Here is a 25,852-nt window from a genome sequence, read left to right on the forward strand (position 1 = left end):
TAGAAAATCTCCAACTTTTTGCTGCATATGTTAAAGGATCTCAGCTTCCTGCTCATCAAAAATAAAAAGATTTCCATTTTCTGCTCATCCCCTTTTTGACATTTCAGTTTTAATTCCAAAATATAAAAAGGTTTGAATGTTTTAGTTTCCCTAGAATGGGGAAATTATAGAATCAGATCCATCTTTTACACACTTGATGTTTAAGACCTGGTGTATCCTGAGGACCTGAAAACATTCATTCATAACCATACGCATGCTACATTGTACTGAACAAACTTGGGTAGCCTACCATTATGGTTACTAATGTACTTCTGTTAATGGAACCTACTAATATGATCAAATCATAATTTAGTGTGCAACAAATGATGGCTATGACATGTAAATACTAGCTTTATGGTACAACCACCTGAACAGGTTTGTCTTCTGCAAACATCTCAATTAACAGATAAAACCTTCAGTTATTTCTAATAAACTAAATGATCTCAGTCAGACATTTTTACCCCTGACTGTCCTGTTCATGCTTTCTCTAAGACGAGTCCATCAGTGAGAACACAACCTCTTTGGTTTGTATGAAGCTGCTGTAGTCTGGTGGTAGTGGTAGGGTGGTTAGCACATTGCCTCATAGCAAGAGTTCTGCTTTAAACCTCAGCTGGGACCCTTCTCTCCATTTCTGCATGGGCTTCCTGCCACAGGCCCAACACATGCATGTTAGGTGAGTCCAGATGGGCCGTGTATGTGAGGCAGATAAAGCCACAGATGAAGGTATCGTTAAATGTCTACAATGCTTTGAGTTGGCAGTAAGACCAGGAAAGAAAGAAATGCCAGTCCATTCCATTTGCACACAGTGTATTTTGTCCATTTCATAGAAGGCAACAAAATGCAACCAAAGAATGAAAAGAAATAAAGCTCTAAGGAGTAGTAAGAATGATAGATGTACACAGGGAAAAACAACAGAAACTGAATGTCCACTAAATCCTCTTCCTCAGACGCAGAGGAGACTGCACGTTCCACAGCCTCGGTCCAGGAGCTCTGAAAAACAACAGGTTTAAACTGAAGCTCCACAGCAGACTGCGACACGTGACATCACAGATTACAGCACAGGTACAATAATGTGACAAAGTGAGCAGGCTGGTCTCAGTGAGCTGGCTCTGTATTGTAAACAAATGCCACAAAAAAACAGCCAGAACAACAATGTGTCCCATTCTCAGTTCTTCCAGATTATTCCACTGATTCTGGGACTCCTGGTTCCGACTGAAGATACACTTCAGTTGGGTTTTATTTAATTATTACCAAAAAGTAAAACATGTCAGACTTTTCCAAGGTAATAATTATAAACCTCTGGCCTTCCTATCATCACCATTCCATTCATAGTTGTAATTTGGGACTGTTTGTGTCTCTAAGTGTTCATGGTAATGAAGTGTCCCAGTCTGTCACATCTGTGTGTAAATATGTGGACAGCAGTGTCAGGCACAGAGAACATAAAACACTGTTTTAGATCACTCAAACAACGCTTCTAACAGAACCACAACTGTACTTACTGCTGCTCACTGGATCGCACATGAAGAACGCTGCTCTCTCCACCTGTCAGCGCACAGGAAACAAGTGCAAATGAGTAACCTGTGACTCTCACTGATGTTTGTCTGAAGCTGTAAAGGGCAGAAACGTACTTGTGCCTTGGTCACTGAGGATTGCACTGACACCTTCATCAAAAGTTAAGTTGATGTTGAAACCTAGAGCACAACGAGGAATAAAGATGGGTCAGTCAAGGGCTTTGGGGGTTACATCATAATGTGATCCATTCTGCTCGGACATCAGAAATATAACAGATTATAACCATGTATTACAGGAACTACGGTACAATGTCAGGAGACTGAAGCCAGCCTGCATCACACCCTCTAAAAACTGGTCACTGAGCTGAATATGGTAACTGCTAATGATGGCACACTCTGTTCCACAGGAGGGGTTACATGGGCAGCAGTGTGGACTGAAAATCAGGTGTGTGATGAGGCGCCGTCAGGCACCGTGGGCTCCTACCTTTTGGTGTGCTGATGGCTCTGTCCTTCACAGCTCCTTTTACCATCACTGAGAACAGTCACAGAAACACACAGTGAGACTGGATAGATTGCTGTCAGTCCGTTTCCCTTCCACTTCAGTGGCAGATCAATTTTACGAGTGAAAAGGTATTTTTCTTCTGTCCTAGTAACTGCAATTCCAGCAGTGTAAAATATTTAGGAGCAGACTGAATCCAGTGTAACATTTAAACATTCACAAATTGGAGCAGAACTTCATGACCAGGTTATGTGCTCAGTATAATTGCAGCTGTGTCCATTCACAAAGGTACAGAGAGGGGTTCTCAGCCATCACAATCGTGCTCCAGTGCAGACCAAAATAAAAAAAAACAAAACTCCATGATGCACAGTTCCAGATCATCCTTATTTATCTTATACTGGGACCGTGCTGTCCCTCTGTTGTTGTGGAAGAGCACGCTCAAGTCTTCATGCAATCTCAGTGTGACAGAAGTCAAAGTCCTTTCAGGAAAGATCAGCAGCTCCACTGCATTTATAACAACACACCAGGGATAAAACAGTAATACTGTGACATTCTGTGGACATGTGAGACGTGTTAAATTAAATCTTTACCTTTTTTGAATCCGACCCCCCCCCCCCCCACACACACACACACTGTGCCATATCGTATAGTCTGTGATAATACTGGTAGAGGTTTTATGTGATATAAAAATGTCACATCACGGCACCGTTTCTCTAGTGCATGCAACAACAAGACGAGCGCGTGTGAGCGCAGCCACCAATGACAGTTTAGTTCCTAAAAAGGAGCCATTTCAACAACCTCCAATAAAACACAATACTTTGCAAAATATGGAAGAAAATGGAAACAACAAATGTGTTTCACCACTTGAGGCAAAGACACACCATCAAGTACAACCAGGCTGAGTAGGAGGAGATGCCAGCAGCTGCTGATGTGCAACTGTAAATGCAAACACTTGCTAGCTGCACTCCACATGACAGGAAGCACAAACGGCAGGTGGAAATTACTGATACAGTCACATGGCAGGAAAGCAGAGCTTTAAGCACCTGGTTAATACGTTCAAGCCAAGATCCAACATCCCAGGCAGGAAATATTTTTCAGTTTTATTATTTGTCAATATTGTGCAGGGAAAACTGCAGTGACTCGTACCTGTTCCTTCTAGAGTGATCGATTTAGACTGGACATCTTCCTCCCTCCTGGATCTGTGCACACTGACAAAGAAAGACATCTTATTTACAGAGGTTTAGGCATATCTTCACACTGTACTGAATTTAATGGAAAACAACAGAATTCTGCAAAGTAGAAAATTACAGATGTTCCTGCAGTAAATATGAACTAGTAGATGTGGATGAATCATTCCTTTGACTCTCTATGCTCAGTGCTAACGTCTAAGGCTAAGTTTGAACAACAACAAAAAAAGCTTCAGGTGATTTCTGGTGATGTGATGGACCCCCAAAATAATGTGCAGTCATCAGTCAGTACTCCACACTGACGTCCCTCATGCTGCTGGAAACCTACCGATCAGTGAGTGACAGTCTAGCAGCCTGGAAGTTCAGACGAGGTGGTTGCGGTGTGGCAAAGTTAAATGGCAGCAGGGGCCTGGATCTGACAGGAGAGCCCTGGACTGAACCCTGAGGAGACACCAGGAGCATGTGACTGTGTGCAACTCAGAGATACCTGTTACTGATATAAATAAGTAAATATATAAATAAGCAAGCTTTGTGTAGCAGAACCGTCCAAAGATATTCTGTTTACTGTGACATAAACCAGGGAAATGCAGGAAGTCATGAGTTTATAGTTAATAGCTTGGTTAATGATGAACTTTCAGATCTAATCATTTTGTTTTAGGACAGCTTACTGAACTAAAATGTGCCATTACTGGAGACGTTACAGTGCGATCGCTGGGCTTTCTAGAAGCTTGCATATATTAGCACATGCACAGATGGAGACTGGGATCAAACCAGATTAGTAGAGCTCCACACCTGACCCACAGTTCCTCATCATATTGGGCTATATGGAACACAGATGAAACCATTGATGGTGGTTTATCAATCAACACTAACTGTAAATAATAAAACCTTAATGAGAATGATGTTTACATTGTAAGAGTCTCTTATGGCTACATTTCTGTGCCTATTAGCAGCTTCTTCTGGCTTAAGGAGATCATCTGCCACCATCTCATCCTATTCCTAGCATAGGAATGCATGTCCTTCGTCACTATATCCATGAACTTTCTCCGTGGTCTTCCTCTATTCCTCCTGCCCGGCTCCTCCATATTGAGCATTCTTTGTCCAGTGTATCGACTCTCTTCTCTGCACATGTCCAAACCATTTCAACCTTGCCTCTAATTTTGCCTCCAAAGCGCTCGACCTGAACTGTCCCTCTGAGACACTCATTTCTAATCCTGTCCATTCTGGTCATCTTCAACTCTGCCACCTCCAGCTCTGATTGTTACTGCCTCAATCTCCCAACCATATATCAGAGCAGGTCTCACTACTGTCTCGTAAACCCACCCTTTCACTCTCACTGATATCCTCCTGTCATAAATCACCCCTGATAGTTGTCTCCACCCACTCCACCCTGCCTGCACTCTCCATTGCTTTGAATGGTTGACCCCAGGTATTTAAACTCTCTCTACTCATGTCATGCTCACCTTTCTACCTGCCTCCCCCCCATTCACACGCACATATTCTGTCTCACTTCAACTTCTCTCCAGTGCATACCTCCACCTCTCCAGGTTCTCTGACATCCGGTCCCTACTCTCAGTATAGATCACAGACATCTGCCTGACCTCATCTGTCAATCACTCCATCACCAAATATGGTCTCTGCAGCCATAGCATGGCTGATGAGCCCTCTGTAGTACAGCTTTGGCACCAATGCACTTCTCTATTCCTCAGGTATCCTCTCATTCTCCAAGACTGTGTCAAACACTCTGGTCACAAAGTCCACTGCCCTCTCCAAAGTCCACAGGTATGTCATTTGGACCGACTGGCTTTCCAGTCTTCATCCTCTTCATATCTGCCCTCACTTCCTCTTTACTAATCCTTTGCACTTCCTGACTGTCCTCCTCTCTCATGCTTTTATTTAACAGCTCTTCAGAGTACTTCTTTCACCTTCTTATAACAGTCCCTTTACTCGTCCCCCCCAAACTGCTGCATGTCATTTTCAGTTTGATCTCTCTTCTCAGCCAATCAGTACAAGGCCTTCCTCCCTTAGTGTCCGGCCTCACACACAGCTGACTGTAAGCCTTTTACCAACTCTCTCTTTGCTCAACACTTAGCCTTCAATTACTCCTGTCTGCTTTCTTCATCTCCTGACTCCTACACTGTTTCTTTGAGAGATCAGTGCTGCAACCACCAAGGACAAACAGCAGATAGAAGGAAACAAGAAGCCCTCAGAGTACAAACCTCCACCAAGGCAGCTCACCTTCTGGGCAATACTTAGTTTTAAGGGAATAGTTTTGTATATATTAATTTTGTTTTCTTTGTTCTTTTTAAAAGTATTTTAAGAATTTTGTAGTGCAGTAAAAACATGCCAGCTTTTGTTATTTGCCCTGTTAAAACCCATTTTAATACACTTGATGTTTGAGTATCGCACATGTGAATCCATCCATCCATCCATCTTCTTCTGCTTATTCATTTCATTGTTTAGTTTAATTCCTTTAAATGTTCAGTAATAAATATGAAGTGAAAAAAGTTTGACCACATTTATTTTGTTTTCCCAAAAATAATACTTACTCAGGAACATTGTACATGTATTTAAATTGTTCTCTGTTTCATTCACCCAATCAGATCATTGAACAGGTGTTCCAATCACTTCCACAGGTGTATCAACCAAACACCGAGGCATGGGTCACTCTCAGGAGCTCAGTGAAATCCAGCATTGTACTGTGATGGGATACCACGTGTGCAACAATTCAAGTTGTGGAATTTCCTCACTACTGTCATGTCCTGGGCCGTTTGCCCAGCGTTTTGTGTTTATAGTTTATTTCCTGTGCTTGTCCTCCCAGTGTGTTGTCTTGTTCCCAGTGTTGTGACTCGTCTGCGTGTTCCTTGGTTTATCACTTCCTGTATTATTTTGCCAGTGTGTTTTCCCTGTGCTTTGTGTCTAGCTTTGCTTTCCCTGTGTAATTAGTTTCATTTGCCTCACCTGTTGTTCCCTGCTGTTTCCTTTTGCCCTGATTACCCTTTGTGTATTTTAGCCCTCAGTTTTCATTTGTTCTCTGTCGCGTTGTTGATGTTTTGTGCCCGCATGTTCCAGTGTTCCTTGTGTTTTCCCTTCGTCACCCCTCTGTAGGATTTTGGTGTTCATTCTCCTCCGAGCCTTAATAAACCTCCTTTAAGTTATGTTTACCTCTGGAGTCCTTCGTTTTTGCCCTTCCTCACCCGTTTCCTCCCCGGCCATGACAGAACGACGCGACCATTACAAAACCCCTCCGGCTCCAATTTTTTTCGACGGCACTCGTCTAGCGCTGGGGGGCCCGGCGTCTTTGAACAGTCCCCGTCATCGTCACTCACCTGCCTCCCCTTTCGCTGATCCCTCCCTTCCTCGGCAGCCGCGGAGGAGAGGGAGTTCCTGGCAGAAACGGCGGAAGGCACCCCTAGACCCGAGCGGTATAACGCCGCGGACCGCTTCACCACTTCACGCCCAATCCTCCGTTTCCGTGAGTAACACTGGCTTCAACGCTACAATGCTTGCAGACAATTATTCCTGTCACCCCCCCTGCCTTTCCCCTCCCTGAGGTGGCAAAGCAGACCATTATCCGTAGGGTGGATTCACTGGTTATGGACCTTCTGGCTGACCCATGTGAGCAGGAACAGCAACAGCTCACGGCCCAGCTGCAAGGGCTAGTCGACGATTACCCTTGGCTATTTGGCTCTCTGCATGGGTTAGTGCAGGATTTCTTAACCTCCACCCTTCACCTACAGCAGTCCCCAGTGTCAGCTCATTCTCAGTGCCCAGTGTCAGCCCAGTCTCCCCAGTCAGCTGTGGCTCCTGCAGCTTTCCCTTGTCCGGCCTCTGCGGAGCTCCCTGCACCCGCTCCTGTTCCGCGGGGGGGGGGGGCAGCCCCGGACGGGCGGGCCTCTGCACCCGTTCCTGTTCCGCGGGTGGGAGCGCCAGCGCCTCAGTCACCTACGCCGCCTGCAATAGTCACGCCTCAGCCACCTCAGTCAGCTCGCACTCAGTCTGCTCCAGCCCCTGTAGCTCTCCCTCGGTCCCCAGTGTCAGCTGTTTCAGTGCCCTCTCAGTCAGCTCCAGTAGCTCTTCCTCGGTCCCCAGTGTCAGCTAGCTCCCGGCCTGCTTCCACGCAGCCAGCTCTCCCTAGCTCCCGGCCTGCTTCCACGCAGCCAGCTCTCCCTAGCTCCCGGCCTGCTTCCACGCAGCCAGCTCTCCCTAGCTCCCGGCCTGCTTCCACGCAGCCAGCTCTCCCTAGCTGCCGGCCTGCTTCCACGCAGCCAGTCGTCTCCCGGCCTGCTTCCACGCAGCCATCTTCTGACATACCCAAACTGTTCCCTGAGCAGCCCCTGCTGCCCAGGATGACGCCCACTCAGCCGGCACCATGGCCCTCTACAGTCCGCTCAGCTCCTGCTCCCTCTGTAATTTTGGTTCCCTTAGCTTCCCCAGCGTCAGCTTCCCCGATTCCAGTCAGGTACCCAGTCAGTCTCAGCAGCGTCTCTGTCTCAGCCCCAGTCTCTCCCGTCGACTGCTGTAGAGTCCCTGGTCTCTGAGTCAGAGTCCCAGTCAGCTCCCCTGTCGCCATCAGACTCACCTAACCTATGCCCTGCAAAGCAGCCCCAGCCTGCGCATCCAGTGTTCGAGCATCCGAAGGATCCCACTCAGTCCGAGCGGCCCGAGCCAGAGGGTCCCGCGCCGGAGCCAGGGGGTTCCGCTCAGTCCGAGCCGTTGGGGGTCTCCGCTCAGTCCGAGCCGTTGGGGGGTCTCCGCTCAGCCCGAGCGTCCCGAGGGTCCTGCGCCAGAGCCCGAGGGTCCCACGCCAGAGCCCGAGGTCGCCCGTGTCCGCCGCCGCTGGGAGTGCGGCCGGCCTCCAGTGACTCCTCCTCGTCGCCGCCGCCGCTGGGAGCGCGGTCGGCCTCCAGTGTCTTCTCCTCTTCGTCGCCGCCGCCGCCGCTGCCGCTGGGAGCGCGGGCGGCCTCCCTCGTTGGGACTCTGCCTTGTGGCTCTTGGCCTATACGGCCCCTGAACTGTGGACTGCTTTCCCCCTTGCCGAGTGCTGTTTTGTTTTGGTTCCTGAGTTGTTGTGTTTTGGGTTTCGTTTCTGGTTTTGTTGCTCCCTGCCTGGTTTTGTTTGTTCTGGGCCCTCCTTCCTGGTCCCCCGCCTCCCGCCCTGGTTTGTTTTTGTTTCTTGTTTGGCCGTCGGGAGCCGGCCTTTGAGGGGGGGGGTACTGTCATGTCCTGGGCCGTTTGCCCAGCGTTTTGTGTTTATAGTTTATTTCCTGTGCTTGTCCTCCCAGTGTGTTGTCTTGTTCCCAGTGTTGTGACTCGTCTGCGTGTTCCTTGGTTTATCACTTCCTGTATTATTTTGCCAGTGTGTTTTCCCTGTGCTTTGTGTCTAGCTTTGCTTTCCCTGTGTAATTAGTTTCATTTGCCTCACCTGTTGTTCCCTGCTGTTTCCTCTTGCCCTGATTACCCTTTGTGTATTTTAGCCCTCAGTTTTCATTTGTTCTCTGTCGCGTCGTTGATGTTTTGTGCCCGCATGTTCCAGTGTTCCTTGTGTTTTCCCTTCGTCACCCCTCTGTAGGATTTTGGTGTTCATTCTCCTCCGAGCCTTAATAAACCTCCTTTAAGTTATGTTTACCTCTGGAGTCCTTCGTTTTTGCCCTTCCTCACCCGTTTCCTCCCCGGCCATGACAACTACTAAATATTCCACAGGTAACTGTGGTATAATAACACAGTGGAAGTGATTGTGAACAGCAGCAGCTCAGCCACGAAGTGGTGGGCCACGTAAAAAAAATAAATCACAGAGCAAAGCAGCTCCATAAAGACATGGATGAGCCAGTTTGGTGTGGAAGAACTTGACTGGCCTGCACAGAGTCCTGACCTCAGCCTGATAGAACATCTTTGAGATGGATTAGAGCAGAGACTGTGAGCCAGGCCTTCTCTCCAACATCAGTGTCTGACCTCACAGATGTGCTTCTGGAAGAATGGTCAGAAATTCCCATAAACACTCCTAAACCTGTGGAAAGCCTTCCCAGAAGAGCTGAAGCTGTCATAGCTGCAAAGGGTGGATCAACATCATATTAAAGCCTCTGGATTAAGAATGGATGTTACTCAGGTTCATGTGTGTGAGGGCAGGTGGGCGAATGCCTTTATGCCCACATGTTAATACAAACACTGGCAGTAAGAAACAGCTCTTACAACATTATCGTTTTGACTTTCAGATCAATCTATCGACTTTGAAGGGGGGGGTCAGAGGTGGCATTTTAAATCTTTATACGGTACTTTCTATATGCTGACAACACACATCACAGAATCAGAGTTTCTAAGGCTTTTTGTCAGTTTCCTACCAATAACTCATTAGGCTGAGCTTGAAGAGTGGATGTGAGCCAAATGTACATTAATATGAGATTGATACTCCCAGAACGCTTTTCCAGAATTCACTGAAAATCTTTGGAGCTACTGAGTTTGCCGAGAGAAAGACACAAAAACATGCTGTCCATGGCAGAGGAAACAAAAATCAAATGACTGCAGGTCTTTCAGCAATCATACTAAATACTGAAGTCAAACCCATTTTAAAAAAGTAGAATACATGCAGTGGGTAACTGATGGAGATTGTGATTATTACCGTTTTTAAGCTACAGTGAGAAGTGTACCTCAGGTGTGCTCGTACCTGTGCCTTTGGTGTTTTGGCATCTCCTGCCAGGCTGCAGGTGTTCATCTGCTCCAGCATCTCTCGCTCCTTTTCTGCTGTCTTCAGAACAAACTCAATTTCAGAAGCCAGCTGCTCGTCTCCAGAGAAAAACTCCTTCACCTCGTTACGGTAGTCCTGCATGGTCACCTGGTGTCCAGACACACAACGGCTGGGTAAAGTTGTGTGTGCCTTTGCTAAAATATTCTCTCTCTCAGTTACAGTGAGTCTGCTTTCCTCTACTGACCACATCTAATCCTTTAAAAATGTTATTTGTTTAAAGCTGTGGAAAAGTAGAAATCTAAGCACAAGCTGTTGTGTTGATGCTTTGCAGCTAATGCAGTACAGTAGGTTTGTGGATCTTTTTCCTATTTCATGCAGATCACTGCTCAATGGGATCAAATGAATGCACACAGAACACCCACATGTCCATGCTGGTCTCACCTGGAGGTAGGACATGAGGTTTCCAAGAACAGGAGAGTGCTTCTGCTCCAGCAGGTTCTTCAGGCTGATGATGAGAGGAACTGTGTTCTCGATGAAGGTCTTCTTCTGAACCTGTGGATTAAAGCTGCTGAGTGTAGCTCATCTTCAGTGAATCGATATGACGCCACCAAAGGGTGGTGCTCACCAGCTGTCATTTTGTGCTCATCTTTCACCTCAATTTTTGTAAAGAATAGCTTAGTGTCATCTGACACTATGCAGCTGAGAACCATGAGAAGATCCACTATAACCAAACAACTGGTGACAGGGAACACTATGTGGCAGAACCAGGCTCAGGGAGGAGCCTCGACCAGATGAAGTGAAGAGAGAAAAGGAATCAAATAACTTTGAGTTTAGTTGAATTTTAAACAGCAGAGAATTGGTCACCTGTGACACCACTTTCTTCTGCGCAGCCTGCAAGACAGCTTTGGCCATGGCAGCCATGTTCTCCTCCTCCGCTTCCTCCCCTGCAGCAACTCCTGCTGAGCTAGATATGGCGTGCAGCTTCATCTCCTTAAGGCTCAAGATGCTGAAAGTCTCTGACAAAATGCCAGAACCATCTGCATCCAGGGGCAGCTCTTCATCAGCAAAGCATGCTGATACAGGAAGTGATACAAAAAGGCAAACGATTGTCTTTGGGTTAATGCTGAGCAAAAGGCCGTGATCTAAGAAGAAAACACCAAGATGTTTGCTGTTCTTACAGGTCCACGGGGGAGTTTACCTAAAATGGTCTGGTTGATCTTGTTGGTGATGTTGAAGCGCTGCGCATCTGTAAAGTGTTCCAACAGGAAGCGGTAGATTCGAAAGCGTTTCTCGCGGTGCTGCTCCCCTTTCAGGGAGAACTGAACTTTTTCTCTGCATGAATGTTAAAACAAAAAGGAATAAACCAGAGAAAACTAAGTTAAAAATACATGATCTGGATCAGAAATGAGGCAGCTTCATACCTCTCACTCTGAGGGAACTTGTTGTAGGACTTGTGTTTGCTGTAGGAGTTGAAATGGAAAATGCACTCAATGAAGTGCTGGCTGAACATTTCTGGGTTCTTCTTCAGCAGCAGGTGGAGCAGGCAGTATTCAGTGAGACTGGCAAAGCAAGCAAGAAGCATGTCAGCTGATAATGTGACTACTTAATATTTGTTATTGAGCATTCACTACAGTGTTAGGCTTCCCTTTGCTGCCCACTGGCTGAAACACGAGTGGCTCTGCACTACAGTTAAAGGTAAAAAGGGTTACTCTGATTGTACAGGTGCTGAGGGGGGGCACTGAAAACATTTTTGTGAAAGCACCTTTAGAAGATGGCAAATAAAGTGATGATGGACAGCAACAATAATGAGCTGTGGGATTCAAACCTTTAAAGATTCGCTATTAAATCGAAGAAACAAACCATTCCTAACACCATCACACACCAGCAGCCTGGAGCGTCGGCAAAACCTGCTCCTTTGGCACGAATCAACTGCAGTTCCTACTAAAGTGCTTCCTGAGTCTATATGTCTTAATTCTCAATTAGGCGTTCAAAAAATGTATCTGTACAATACCACTTTGTGGTTGAACATACCAATTTCTATATGTGTCTGTATGCACAGTATGATGTACCTGGCGATGGCAGGGACCGGGTCAACCAGAGCCACCATGAAGCGGAAGAAGAGGGAGCCCTTCCACTTCACGAATTCCTCCTGAAAAAGTAGCCATGAGAAAGAGAGTGAGCTAAAGGAGTGCTGCTTTAGGGATGAGATTAGAGAAAACTTTATTAATCCCTTTAGGAAGATTCCATCAGGGAAATTAAAGTTCCAGGAGCAGCTTTTACAGGTAACGTAGGCACACAAACACAGCAGAAATAACAACAAACATATGGATAAATACATAAATAATAAAACAGACAGGTATTTCTTTATGTTGTGTTGTGGTTGTTATTGTGCCCTCCCAATGATTTGTTAAGTCATTAATCTCCATATGAGTTAAACTTTTATACAAAATTCTCTGGATAAGTGCTTATAATAAACATATTTGTAGACTTATGAACAACCAACACAGACTTCTTCTCTTTTCAGTTCTCCAGCAGCTGAAAAGGTAACACTTGATAATATCCATCCATCCTCTCCTGCTTCTAGGCTCGTGGGGTGGGGGTGGGTGGAGCCTATCCCAGCTGCCACAGGGCGAGAGGCAGGGTACACCTGTACAGGTCACCAGCCTGTCGCAGGGCTAACACAGAGAGACAGACAACATCCTCACTCACATTCACACGTATGGGCAATTTAGAGTGACCAATTAACCTAACCCCAGTAAGTGCAGGGCTTTGGACTGTGGGAGGAAACCCACGCAGACACGGGGAGAACATGCAAACTCCACACAGAGAGGCCCGGGCCAAGGTGGAATCAAACCCAGGACCTAAACTTGCAGGGTAAATGTGGCACATTTAAACTGAAACCCAGAGTTTTGTGGGGACCTAAACCACATCCAACAGTGACTAAAAGTAAACAGAACCTAATCTGTGGTTTCAAGTTTTAATTGCTTGAGATTTATGTCATCACCAAACCACCTGGTAAATGGACTATTTCTTATATAGCGCTTTTCTGCTCTGTTTTGAGCACTCAAGGCGCTTATGCAACACGTTTACCCCATTCAAACCCATTCATACAAGCACTTCCATGATTAACTGAGCTAAGTGCTTTTATTATCTAACATTCACACTCCAATGCTTGCGTCGGAGAGCAACTTGGGGTTGAGTATCTTGCCCAAGGATACATTGGCATGCAGCCTGGAGCAGCCAGGAATTGAACTGCCGACCTTCTGATCAGTGTTCTGCCTCCTGAGCTACAGCCACCCCCTAAATGCCTACTTATATGTGCTGTAGAACAAACATCAGTGGCAACAGTTTAACTTTATGAATGAATTTTAATTACTCAGTGTTTAACAAGTAAATATTGTTATTACCAGTGAAGATAGGTTAATATATAAGTTACTTAATATTTCATTGTCATTGCTTTGCCTGTTTTGAGATGCTCTGTCAGGCCTTTACTGCAGCTTGCTTGTGGGACACAAATTTTAATAACTGAAAACAATGCTTTATTGGGCTGAGATCAGGTGACTGATCGACCATCAAAGAATACCTCATTTCTTTGCCTTGAAACATTCTTGGGTTGCCTCAGCAATATGGTTTTGGACATTATCCATTTACACTGAAGCACCATCTGACCAGCATTTGAATCTGAATCTGAGCAGAAAATACTGCACATGTCAGAATTCATCCTGCTGCCATCAGTCATCAGTAAACACTACTGACCTGCTCGTGCCGTAACACCGGCTCTACCAGCTGTGAAAGATGATGTGGTCTGCTTTGATCACGAGCTGTTTGGACCTCTTACTGAAAGTTTAACACTTGGAATAAACTCCAGATCTCATATCTGCTTAATCTGCCATGACATAATCAGGAAACAAGTCTCACCTCGAACCTGCTCGTCATTCGACTGTCCGATTACTTTTGAGCATTTCCAAACAGGCCTGTGTGTAAAAACTGTCTTCTTTTGTTTGTTTCTACACTGATAGTTTTGCTAAACCCCTTAAATTAAAGTTGAAAGTCTGCTCTACAATCACATCTTGATTGCTTAATTTAAATTCATGAGGCAAAATTAAAAAACATGTGTCATTGTCCAAAACCTCTGGACCTACCTGTTTGTCCTTCTCTTTGCATAATGTGTAAATTATGACAATAACAGAGAGGAACCCACCTGCAGCAGATTGGTCAGCATGATGAGAGTCTGCTGCCTGATAACAGGTTCACTGTCTCGCAGACAGGCAGAGATGTTGGGGATATAGTGATCCACTATGTTGGTGTACCGAACACACAGATCACACATGATCACAATAATGTTGTTGCGTACAGAAACCTCTGTGCCGAGCTCCAACTCCCTGGCAAACACAGGCAGGTACTTTTGGACTAGTTCTTCATGCAGCAGAGACAATTTACCTGAAACACAGTCAAACACTTAAAGTGAGGAGTTGGAGTGAAGAGTCAGAGACAAACTGAGAGGACACACACAGTTTACCTAAGGTGATGACTCCATGGGCCCTCACCCTTGTAGGCAGAGAGTTTGCTTTGAACTGAGACAGAGGCAGCGACCCTGGCAGCTCCTTCTGGCACTCTGTTAAGAACCAACAGGAACAACAAGTCAGCAGAGCCCTGCTGCGTAAAGCTGGCTCTGCGCTACACTGATGTCATAACCAACACAGCCCCTGCTCCTGTTTAAACTCCTGTGTTTAAAACTTGCGTAGACAACAAACTGGGACATATGAAAAATTAAACAGGCTCATATTAAAGATTTCATGGGGCTTTTGCTCACTGTGCACTTGCCCTTACAAACACAGGTGGCAATGGGAGAAGTACACCTGACGACACCACCACCTCTGTTTCCTCTAACCTTCATGTCTCTTAATAACACACATAACAGACTGTGTGAAAAACACAGCACGTTTCCTAATGTCGATCATCTCTACCTGCCAGTTTGTCAGAATGTGTCGTCAGGACGGATTCCACCAGCAGCACCGTCCTCTTGCTAACTTTGGCAGGACACTGAAGTGATGCCACACCCAAAGTGTGGAGGTGTTTCACCTGAAAGAGAAAACATTTTCACTTCTATTAGGACCCCCAGCCCCGCATGCTTTAATCACACTTTCATTTTCAAGTGTACATTTTTATTTGAGTTTTGTTAATGCATCGTTTTTTTCTCTTCCTAAACGAAGCTTTATCAAAACACTCATCACTCTGTAAACCTTAAAGAACAGGATCTGTCTCTATCACAGGGCCTTGCAGTTCTTGTCTCAGTTTTTCTTCAGCATCACTGAGCAGCTCCTGCCCTCTGCAGTTCATCAGGATCTTTTTAACAGCCTGAGAAATTATGCAGTGGTTGGAGTTACTCTCAGAGCTGAGGGTGAAATTAAAGGCAAGAGTCTGTAGATGTTTTCTATATTGTCAGTCAAACACTCCTCCTGGCCAAAGTCAGTGATGGCTGAACTCTAGAAAAATCTCACTTTAGAAATAACGGAGATAAACTGTCGAGCTCTCATTTCAGAGCACCACTGAGAATTATATGTGCTCCTGAACAGAAACACCTGAAAACTGGAAGCTGACCTTTCACCTGCATAGTAAGGAAGCAAGGAAAGGTCTGCCAAAAGTTTGTTCTCACCATCAGCTCCTCATCGAGGTCCTGAGCTCTGTTTTCAGTCAGGATGATGCTGGCTAAATATGACTCGCACATCAACACCAGCTCACCGCAGTGCTGGTTCAGAAAAGCCTGACAAAACAAAACAAATCACACAGAACATGAGAGAAACTCTGAGGACCGGATTTCAGTCAGATCGCATTAAATCCATGAGTTTTTGGCTCTGACTGCCCCCTGGTGGAATTTACAAGCTTACATTTCCCAGAAAATCCAACCCTTGTTCAATTCAATATTAAATACAAATATATATATATATATATATATATATATATATATATATATATATATATATATATATATATATATATATTCTGTTTAGATGAAGCTCAAAATATCTTTTCTATTGTTGAAACTGCTGAAAAAGTATTCATGTAACTGCTGTCATAAAGTACATCAGCAGGTAAATCTAACCTGAGTCTGCTTCATGTCTTCACTGCAGCCAAGCTGATAAAGAGTCTCAACAGCAGAACTGATCATCTCCAGAGGCAAAGTGAAAGTCTTCAACCAGGACATCAGATCACCTACAGAGAGAGGGGGAGAGACTGTGATCCAGATTATTCCTGTCAACATTCCCACTATCCCCTTCCATAACTACTTACCAACTACCCTGTCCTTGGTTTCTTCATTCAAATGTCTGGCAATGTCTCCCATCACACACAGGATATGACAGCACGTTGTTACATTTACATCCTTTGAACTAAGAATAAAACCAGAACAATTAAAATCATTTCAATAATGTCAGGGAAAACAAAAAAAAAAAAAAGCTATATATATTTATAAAGATCCCCCACTCACTCACCTTTGTCCAGATTTAATCTTAATATATTTTATCCATTTTTCCCCCTTCATATTTATGAGGTGTAACAATGGAAGTATGCTGGGAGCTGGCCGTGTTCAAGCAGCGGTGGGAAAACATCCCTATTTCACCGACTTTAGAAATCCATCATCAGTAAAGAGCGGTGATGATGTGTGGGCAGGGAGAGGATCGCACACCTTCAGTTTAACTAAGCTGACAAAGTTGGATGATCTTGTATTTTTGCTCATTTCTGTAGATTTGTGAGTATTTTGTGTGATGATACTGGCCATACTGAGAGCCGCATGGAGCAGCAGTGCAGAGTGCTAACTATGCTAACTGTTAATCACCTGCTCTTATTTTGCTTCAGCTTCTCTTAGAAGGCAGAGAGCTGTGCAGACGCTCATGCTGTCACTGGATCTAACTGTTCGTTACTTTGTTTCAGCTATTTTTGTGTGTAATATTAACAGGACCAGGGCTTAAAAATGATTTTAAACAGTTAGATACATTCACATAGCTCTTAAATCCACGATGTTTAACCCATTCCTTTATACTGTGCTCATTTTTTATTTCATTTTATTTTATTTATGAGTAGACTAGTCTGTTATTTTTTTATTTAAATGACGAGTAACTGCCAAAAACATCCTGAATGTGCACATTCCTGACAGACTGTTATATATAAACACAAAAGACTGAAAAAAACTTTGATTACGATTTCAAATATTGTTTTTTTGATAACGTTATTAGTTTTATTATTAGTCATCTCCTTGATAATTAACACCTGAATATTGATGATTGTAGATCAAGTTAAATTTATGCAGTGAAATTCTGAGTGAACAGTTTTATCTTATCCCGTCACTGTTTCCAGTTCTGTTTGGTTTCAGTTTAATCGTTTAGGTTCAAATGTTTGTGCTGTGTTTTGGTTTGGTTATTTTTTTAAAGGTTAATGAACAGAGCTGTCATGGCTCCATAATATAAGATCATGGCTTATGCCATGTAATATCTGATAATGTATATTTTTCTTGCAAGCAGGAAAATGATCAAATTTCGAGCACTAGCAAACGGTTGTCCAACACCCAGGGGGACCCCCACCAACCCCCAGTCATCCGGTCCTTTGATACCGCCGGGCTGTGAATGTTTTCTAGCTAGAACCCTGCAGAATACAATCCCTGCCCCTAAAAATAAGGCATGTTTACAGTGTAAAATATGGAAATATTCTGTTTTTCTGCTAAATAATACTGACTCCCTAAAATTACTGACAGCATAATTTGTTTGATCTTTACTGTAAAAACTTAAGATGTTGCTCCTTTATTGTAGTATTCAGAAACTAAGAAAGTAAAATCAGAAAGTATTTTAGGTAATTATGGGCCATATTATAAAGTGCTACCAAAAAAGATTAATTTCATGCGTCTTGCCCACCTGATCATGGTGTCCCAGGCGTCCAGGATCTTGCCACAAGGCAGTTTGGGGGACGAAGCAGCGACCTTGGAGAGGAGCAGCCAGGCCCCAGCAGCATGATCAGCCTCAGTGTGAGAGATCAGGCTGGTGATAAATACTGGTGTGAACTTCTTCTGTTTGGACCAGATGGTGAAGGCTCTGCTAAAATAGCGACTGGAGACCCGGAACAAACATATTCAATATTTAATAGAATCTGTATGTTATTTTGTATGAAACGAAAGCCGGACTGGGTTAACCTGAGGTTCTGGCACTCGTGACACAGCAGGCTCAGCAGGTTCCAGGTCAGCCTCTGACTGGCATCCAGGTGGCAGTTAACAGAGTATGGCTTGATCTGATTGAGCAACACCAGGTCCAGAGCCTCCAGGGCCTTGTCTTGCACTGAGTTCTCAGGGTCCACCACAGCAGGCACCACACCCTGCAGCCACGCCTTTTGCACCACACTGCACTCTGGTTTAGCCTGGTAGAGAGAAATTACAAAACAACTGTGTAATATGTGCCACAGCTTTTTCTTGTCACAGACTACTGAGCAATCACCTTTTAGTACTGATATTTTTAAAAAAACATTCATGTTTAGTGACAGCTCTGCCTGTGAGCTGCTGGTTCAGACTTACACTGAGCAGCTCTCCCACACACTGCAGGGCCTTCTTCTTCACAGACACAGCTGGGTCTCTGCAGCGCTCTGACAAAGTCTCAAGGTTCTCCCAAGTCATGGGGATTACATCATGTTTCAGGAGACCCACCATGGCCTGTGGAGGAGCACAGAAGTCAGCCATATCCCTTTGCTCCAAAGAAGCACAATGCACAGAACGCTACTACAGGTTGACACGCACGCACGCACACACACACACACACGCACACACACACACCAGTCTTTAAGCTCTGGGGTACCTGCAGTGCTGCCTTCCTCACATTAGTCTTTGAGTCTTTCACGTGCCGCAGGAGGAGGGCCACGTTCTCTCTTGCTGCATTGAATATATAAAATAACTATTCGAATCAAACTCAGATATCCAGTCCATAAATATCTATACAAAAACAAACATGCAAATGATGCTTGCATATCTGCACATATACTACACATAACAAAAATAATTTGAATAAGATGTGGCTGTCATTGTAAATGGTGGTCTGTCTCTCTGCGTGTTAGCTCTGTGACAGTCTGATGAATGGATGGAAGGAAGACGTTTCTCACTGTACAACCAGAGCTGTCAGTGCTGCTGAGCTCCACAGTCCTGAATGGCAGAGTGGGGTAGGTCTTCTGAGTGTGCTGGGTACTGAGAGTTCCTGAAACATAGTCCCATTTATTAATAACACAAAGTCAAGTCATGGTCAAAAAAGTACACCCTCTGTCAACTCTAAGATTTATGTGATGACAAAAAAAAATATTCAGTCCTAACCAGATCTTTAAATGATCTAAATACAACCTGAGATGAACACATGACATATCACACTGTCCTTATTCATATGAATGGGTGGCTGTAGCTCAGTAGGTAGAGCAGGTCACCTACTGATCGGAAGGTCAGCGGTTCGAATCCTGGCTACTCCGGGCTACGTGCCAATGTATCCTTGGGCAAGATACTTAACCCCAAGTTGCTCTCCGACCGTTCTGTCGGAGTATGAATGCGTGTGAATGTTAGCTAATTAAAAAGCACTTAGCTTAGTAAAAATGGAAGTGCTTGTATGAATGGGAGTGCATGGGTGAATGCAAAACAGGTTGTATAAGCGCTTTGAGTGCTCATACTGAGTAGAAAAGCGCTATATAAGAACTGGTCCATTTACCATGAACGGGTAAGTGTGTCCAAACTGTATTTATATAGAGGCAGTGTGTGAAGAGCAGCACTGAGCATATACAGACGTCACACAGTATTAACCCTGTTTCTTATCACCCAGTTATGGAGTGGACACCGTTTTTCTATTTTAAGTAACAGTGACCTTGATCTTGACCCCAGTGACCCAATATGCAATCCCAACTTTACTTTAGTCCCAAGCTGTCTACCCATGAAGTTTGGTAACTGTAGACCACATCTGTCAGACTCAAGGCCCGTGGCCCACATTTAATTACATCCAGCCCAGGAGATGATTTCATTTGGCTATTATTAATAGCCTGCTGGTAAATTGCACTCCCACCACTTATACTACAAATCCCACAATGCACCGCAACAACTGCAGCACAGGCCAAGACCAATCACTAACCTGTTTTTGGTGTTGGCAATGACACATTGATCAGTGGATAAAAACATCGATCAGAACTTTTAACATTTAAGCTGTCGGGCCCCCAAAAATAACTCTGTATGAACTGAATCATCTGTAAACTTTTCAGCTGTTTTGCACAGAAAAATCTTTTTGATTTAATTTGAAGCCTTATTTGAACTTTGGGACAGAGGCCATTTTTATTTATCTGCACATATTTTTATTTAAAAATAAAAATTGCATTCACTTTAATATGCATTGTTTATTTGATATTCATTGTGATGTCACATTAATGTTAAAATACTTTTGATCAGTTTCAAACTCGTATTTTTACGGGTCATTATTTTAATTGTGAGAAGAGTGAATAAAATAATTGACAGATTATTCGACTACCAAAATAATCTTTAGTTGCAGCCCTAATACAGAGCCATTTGCTCAATGCTTCCAGCCTTGATGTATTGGCTGATTGATCCTTATCAGAACAGCAAATTAAAATCTTTTGAGGACTTCGCACAAGAATCTTGTATCCCAGGTCTGAATTCTTCAGGTCTGTGCAGATAAGCCATCTGTGCCAATATAACTGAAAGGTTGGGTAACAGGATCCGAGCCTGAAGGTCACTTAATTGATGTTTTAAATTAAAGGAACACATTAAGTCAATTAAACCTCTGGGACATTGATCGGGTCAGCTAAGTAGCAGAGGGGGCTGTTAATCAGTTTCAGCTGCTTTGGTGTGTTAATGACATTAACAGGTGCATGGAGGGGCAATGGGGCTACCTGGACCCTACAGAGGTTGCAGGTTCACCCTGAGCACATGTGACAGACGTGAAAGGGTCTGGAGAAGCTGTGGAGAACGTTATGCTGCCTGTAACATCGTTAATCGTTTGGTGGTGGGCCAGGGATGGCCTGGGGAGGGACACACAGACCTCTACAGGTTAGGCAACGGCACCCTGACTACCACTGGGTATTGGGATTAAATCCTTAGACCCACTGTCACACCTTATGCTGGTGCAGGGGTCCCTGGGTTACTCCTGCTGCTCAACAATGCCCGGCCAAATGTGGTGAGAGTATACAAGCAGTTCAAACTTGGAGGCCAAACTACGAAGCACCATTTAGAGTTGCTGCAATGAGATTTTGAAAAAAATGACAAGCCTGTGCATCATTTTTTCACTTTGATTTTCAGGCTGTCTTTGAATTCAGCCCTTGGTGGGTTGATAACTTTCATTTCCATTAAACAATATGGCATCTTTTCATTCCTACACATTACCCCGTCCACATCAGTACAGATATCCAGCGTGACCCCCCCCCCCCCCCCACCCCCTCACACTCAGCTGAGATCTGACTTGTTTTCAAAGCGGTTCTTTACATTTTTACAGCCAGATTCTGTTCATAGCTGTTTGTCAACAACAGCCCAGGATTCCTACTAACATAAAAAACTTAGACGTAAGATTTGTGAAATTCTCTTTCCAAAGTATGCAGTGAGAGTACTTATAGAGAGTACTTATTTTGATGTTAAAAAGGTGTTTTTACACTATAAAAAACCCCATCAAACTGGGACAAGGGGACGCTCCATCAGCAGCGCTGGCATGATCTGCAAACGTGAAGCCAACCCCATTCTCACCAAGTTTCAGTGACCCCTCCCCAGCGGTCCCCTGGTCACCCATGTACAAAGAGCCTAATGCTTCTAGGAGCGAGGATAATTGTTTGGACCAGTTGGAAGGTGGAAAACTTGGCTGCTCGTGTGAGACGAGGAGGCCAGTCGATGCAGCCAAGCCTCAACAAATTCCTTCGGACAAATGGAAGAAGTGAGAAGCTTTGAATCTGTGTGGAGAAGTTCGATGGTCTATTTAAGCTCCAACGACTGTTCAGAAAACCTCCGCTTGTACTTTATTTTGTCATATTTGTCAGAGTTTGATGACATGGTTAGATGGCTGACGAGTTGCCTTTTACCGGGTGTGTCTTTAGTGGCAGGCATGTGCTCTATTCTACATGAAGATCTGCAGCGCTGAAATGAACCAGCTGGAGAGAAGAAAATCAAGCAAATTTAATCTTGTGAATCCAAACTTCCCAGGCAACAGCAAACACTTTAAAAATCAGAAATTAATAGCTGAATTAGTAACTGGATTGAAATGATCGGCAGTATTGATTTGACATTGGCCCTTCATGCTATATGAATGAACTCACTGTGATTTGTGTTGTAATTTTTGTAAATGGGGAGAAACCAGGGGTAAACAAACAAAAAAGCTTTCCATAGAAGGTGCTTCACTGATAGGATATCATATCACATGATCAATCAGTAAATCACACCTGTCAGCACTCATTCCTGATTGGTTTTCACCTTCACACCAGGCCTTACTGTGGTCAACCTGAAATAAAGTAAAGGATGGAGGGCTGCCCTCACTATTTTGAGAGCCACTCCCCAAGTTTGTCTGTCACGGTCTGCACACGCCTGCTGTATGCCTCAGCTATAGGAGTCCATCAAAACCAAATGAGGACTGTTAACACCAAAGGCAAGAGGACAGTCTCTATGGATGGATGGTAGGTAACAGGGTGCAGATCACTACCAGTGCAGGGAGGTGTAGAGCATGCAAGTGCTGTGAAGTCTACAGCATCTAAACCCAGTGAGAAGCAGGCTGGCTTACAGCCTGATGAAAATCAGAAGCTGGCTTTAATAAAACCTTTCTTGAAATTAACAAGCACGCTTATCAAGAAACACACTTCACACTTTTCTTGGAGTCAGTTCTAATTGTAGCCACTTAAACTGACTTTAAAAAAATTAGAGGTAAAAATGTAAGAAATTGAAATTAATTTACTTTAAGAAAGTTTGATTTTACATGGTGGGAATCCTGAACAGCCTCTGCAGTCAGGCAAAAAAATAATCTGTATGAAAAGAAAACAGACTTTACCTTCTGTGATTTCACCTTCCAGCACCGGTCTGGGTACCAGCTAAAACAGAGTAGAAAGCAAACAGCTTTAATAGGTTAAAGACTTCTGTTTACCCTTCAGATTCTACCCAGGTCCTGTGTGTGTGTGTGTGTGTGTGTGTGGTGTGTGTGTGTGTGTGTGTGTGTGTGTGTGTGTGTGTGTGTGTGTGTGTGTGTGTGTTTCTCACAGGCAGAGAAGAGGTTGTGGATAGCTTTGGTAGCATTGAGAGAAGGCAGCTCAAGGCACTGAGCCAGGCAGTTCAGGGCATGGCCTTGGACAGTGGGAGATTCGTCCATCCGCCGAGCAAACAGCAGGTTCTGGATGAGGAACTTGTGTGTCAGGAAAACAGACAAGATCCGGATCCTGACACTCCTCCGGTCTTCTTTCTGGCTGCTCCAGCAAAACCATCACCACATCCACAGAGAAAAGCCGGTGCACCATCTGCAGAGGCCATCATAACCCTTATTACTGACAGAAGGCAGCAAAGGCTCACTGACATTTAGACTGTAGCCAGTTCCTACATCTTAATCTGCAGTCCTAAACCTCAGGTTCTCAAAGTTAGCCAGGATATATGGTGGTGATTCTTCCTGATCAGAATTTTCCTGATAAGGACTAAATGCATGAAGCGCACTTTAGCTTGCATTAGTTGACAGCTGTGGTGGAGACTCACTACAGTGAGGAACCTTAGACTCATTCCTGAATAGTAATAAACTTCCACATGGAAAAATCTTTAGGACTGCTTTCTTTCATCAAAATAATACTCATAAATAGGAAACTCTGGTCTCAAGGTGACGGTGAATATTAGCCTGTGCATTTTTTTCCTTCTAAGCCAACTATTATAATTCCTTATATAGAAAAATACAAACAGGAACCAGAAAGAAAGATCAAATTCTCCCATATTATCTTCTCTTCATTGGTTCCCTGTAAAAACTAGAGTTTAATGTAAAGTCTTGAGTGATCATCATATCTTAAAGACCTCATAATATCATATTCTCCCAATAGAGCACTGTGCTCTCAGATTGCAGGCTTACTCACACATCCAAAAGTAGAATGAGAGGCGGAGCCTCCAGTTATCAGGGCCCTCTGCTGTGCCACCAGCTCCTAGTTTCGACTCAGGCGAAACCCTCTACACTTCACTTAGGCTTCAAACTTTCTATTTTATTAAAAACGTAGTTACAGCTCAGTCGGGTGACCCTGAACTCTCCTTCAGTTATGCTGCTACGGGCTCAGGTTGCTGGGAGACTCCCATGATGCAGGGAGCATTCCTTGTCTTTATATGCCACCGTTGGATCTTATTAGATTTTGTCTACTCTCTCCCATAGTTTGTGTTTTGTTCTGTTTGTTATTCTCCCCAGAAAAATGGTCAAAGGTCAAACGACGGAGCAGAAACAGAAGCTGCTGTTTTTACCCACCGCTGCAATTGTGTGTGTGCAGGGGTTTGTCCTAAACTCCAGTGACACAAGGCGAGGGAAGAGAAAGAGATCGCACCTGTTAGTCACCTGTTAATTGTTGAAATTTTATTGTGAAACTAGACATTTGTGACACTTGAACAGCTGCTTGATTTAAGAGTACCGTTAGCTACTAATGGTTGATCATACAGAAATGTGCAATCATGTATCTGGCTCTAAATCAGACACATGCACGCCAGCTGTCAGCACGTGGAACTGGAACTATTTCTCAAATCGTTAAAGTAACGAGTTACCTTTGAGTGTCTGGAGAAGTTAGACAGCCACTTAATGAAGTAAGCGTAGTCTGTGCTCGCCATCTGAGACGTCAGCATGCCCACAGCCTGAGCTCCATGGCTTCGAAACTCGCTCTTCTCCACCATTATACATCACCACAACACAAACAGCATTAATGATACAATGTTACAACCTTTCACTCAACACAGCTGTCACAATGGTAAACTTTTCTGAACTTCACACAAACTGAAATTTTATGTTTGCTGGAGAGTTCACCTGGAAGCAGATATGCTGCAGGAGGATCTGCAGGAAAGGCAGTGCCAGCTCCTTCAGCTCATCCACAAGATGACTGTAAATACAGTTTACAGTCAGAAGTTCAGGAGCCTCTTTGAACGCCACCAACACAACTAAAGGAAAATTCTGTGAAATCATCACTGTTCTTGTTGTATGAATTTACATTTTATTCACTATTTCATTGTTTCTATTTTATTGTTGTAATGTTATTATGCTTGTTTGAAACAGGTCAAGTCTCACTGCTAAATGAGTTTCAATGGGACGACCTGTTTAAATAAAGGTTAAATAAAAATTAATTGCTCCATTTTAACATTATGCTACATATGCAGGCAACATAATGACATGCTGCAATTGTGATTCTTTAACAATAAAGATGTGGCCGAAGTGCAGACTGTCATCTTTAATTTGAGGGGTTTAATTAAAGTATTAACCGTTTATGATTTACTCTGATTTTTATACATAGTGAACATTTTCAAAAGTAATCAGACAATCGACTGACAAGCAGTTTCACAGCCAGCTAAGGCCTGTTCCCTTGTTATTCCATAACAAATGAAGCAAATATCAGGAGCTGAAAAAAACAATTTTATGCACACTGTACATCAAGGGTTTCCTGGCTGCTCCAGTCTGCATGCCCAAGTATCCTGGGGCAAGATACTGAACCCAGAGTTACTCCTGATGCGTTCACTGGAGTGTGAATGTTAGATAGTAACCATGTAGCTGTAGAAGGAAGTGCTCATATGAATGAATAAATGCCAGCATGTTGTATGAAGCACTCTGAGTGCTCAGCTAGAGCAGAAAAGCGCTCTATAAGAACTGGTCCATTTACCATTTGTTGCTCCCACTAAGGTTGGGTCAGCAGTACAGTGGTTAGCATGTTTGCCTCACTGCAAAAAGGTCCTGGGTTT

General features: G+C 44.1%; 1 protein-coding gene across 1 annotated transcript; it reads right to left on the reverse strand.

Moving 5' to 3' along the window:
• Positions 1 to 843: 843 nt before the first annotated feature.
• LOC115777817 (condensin-2 complex subunit D3-like) lies at positions 844 to 24,799 on the reverse strand. Its single transcript, XM_030725817.1, is given in 28 exon segments — positions 844 to 1,029; positions 1,539 to 1,581; positions 1,668 to 1,730; positions 2,035 to 2,082; positions 3,196 to 3,257; positions 3,565 to 3,677; positions 9,898 to 10,065; positions 10,360 to 10,470; positions 10,783 to 10,991; positions 11,117 to 11,250; positions 11,340 to 11,477; positions 11,988 to 12,067; positions 14,120 to 14,358; positions 14,438 to 14,533; positions 14,886 to 15,000; positions 15,575 to 15,682; positions 16,022 to 16,131; positions 16,210 to 16,307; positions 17,823 to 18,014; positions 18,098 to 18,318; positions 18,473 to 18,607; positions 18,750 to 18,815; positions 19,042 to 19,142; positions 22,953 to 22,977; positions 22,979 to 22,992; positions 23,159 to 23,315; positions 23,317 to 23,412; positions 24,674 to 24,799. Coding segments are annotated over 28 exon segments (3,129 nt in total). The 3' UTR covers positions 844 to 968.
• Positions 24,800 to 25,852: the final 1,053 nt, after the last annotated feature.

The sequence above is a fragment of the Archocentrus centrarchus genome, unplaced genomic scaffold (genome assembly GCF_007364275.1).
Source record: "Archocentrus centrarchus isolate MPI-CPG fArcCen1 unplaced genomic scaffold, fArcCen1 scaffold_79_ctg1, whole genome shotgun sequence".
Taxonomy (NCBI): Eukaryota; Metazoa; Chordata; class Actinopteri; order Cichliformes; family Cichlidae; genus Archocentrus; species Archocentrus centrarchus.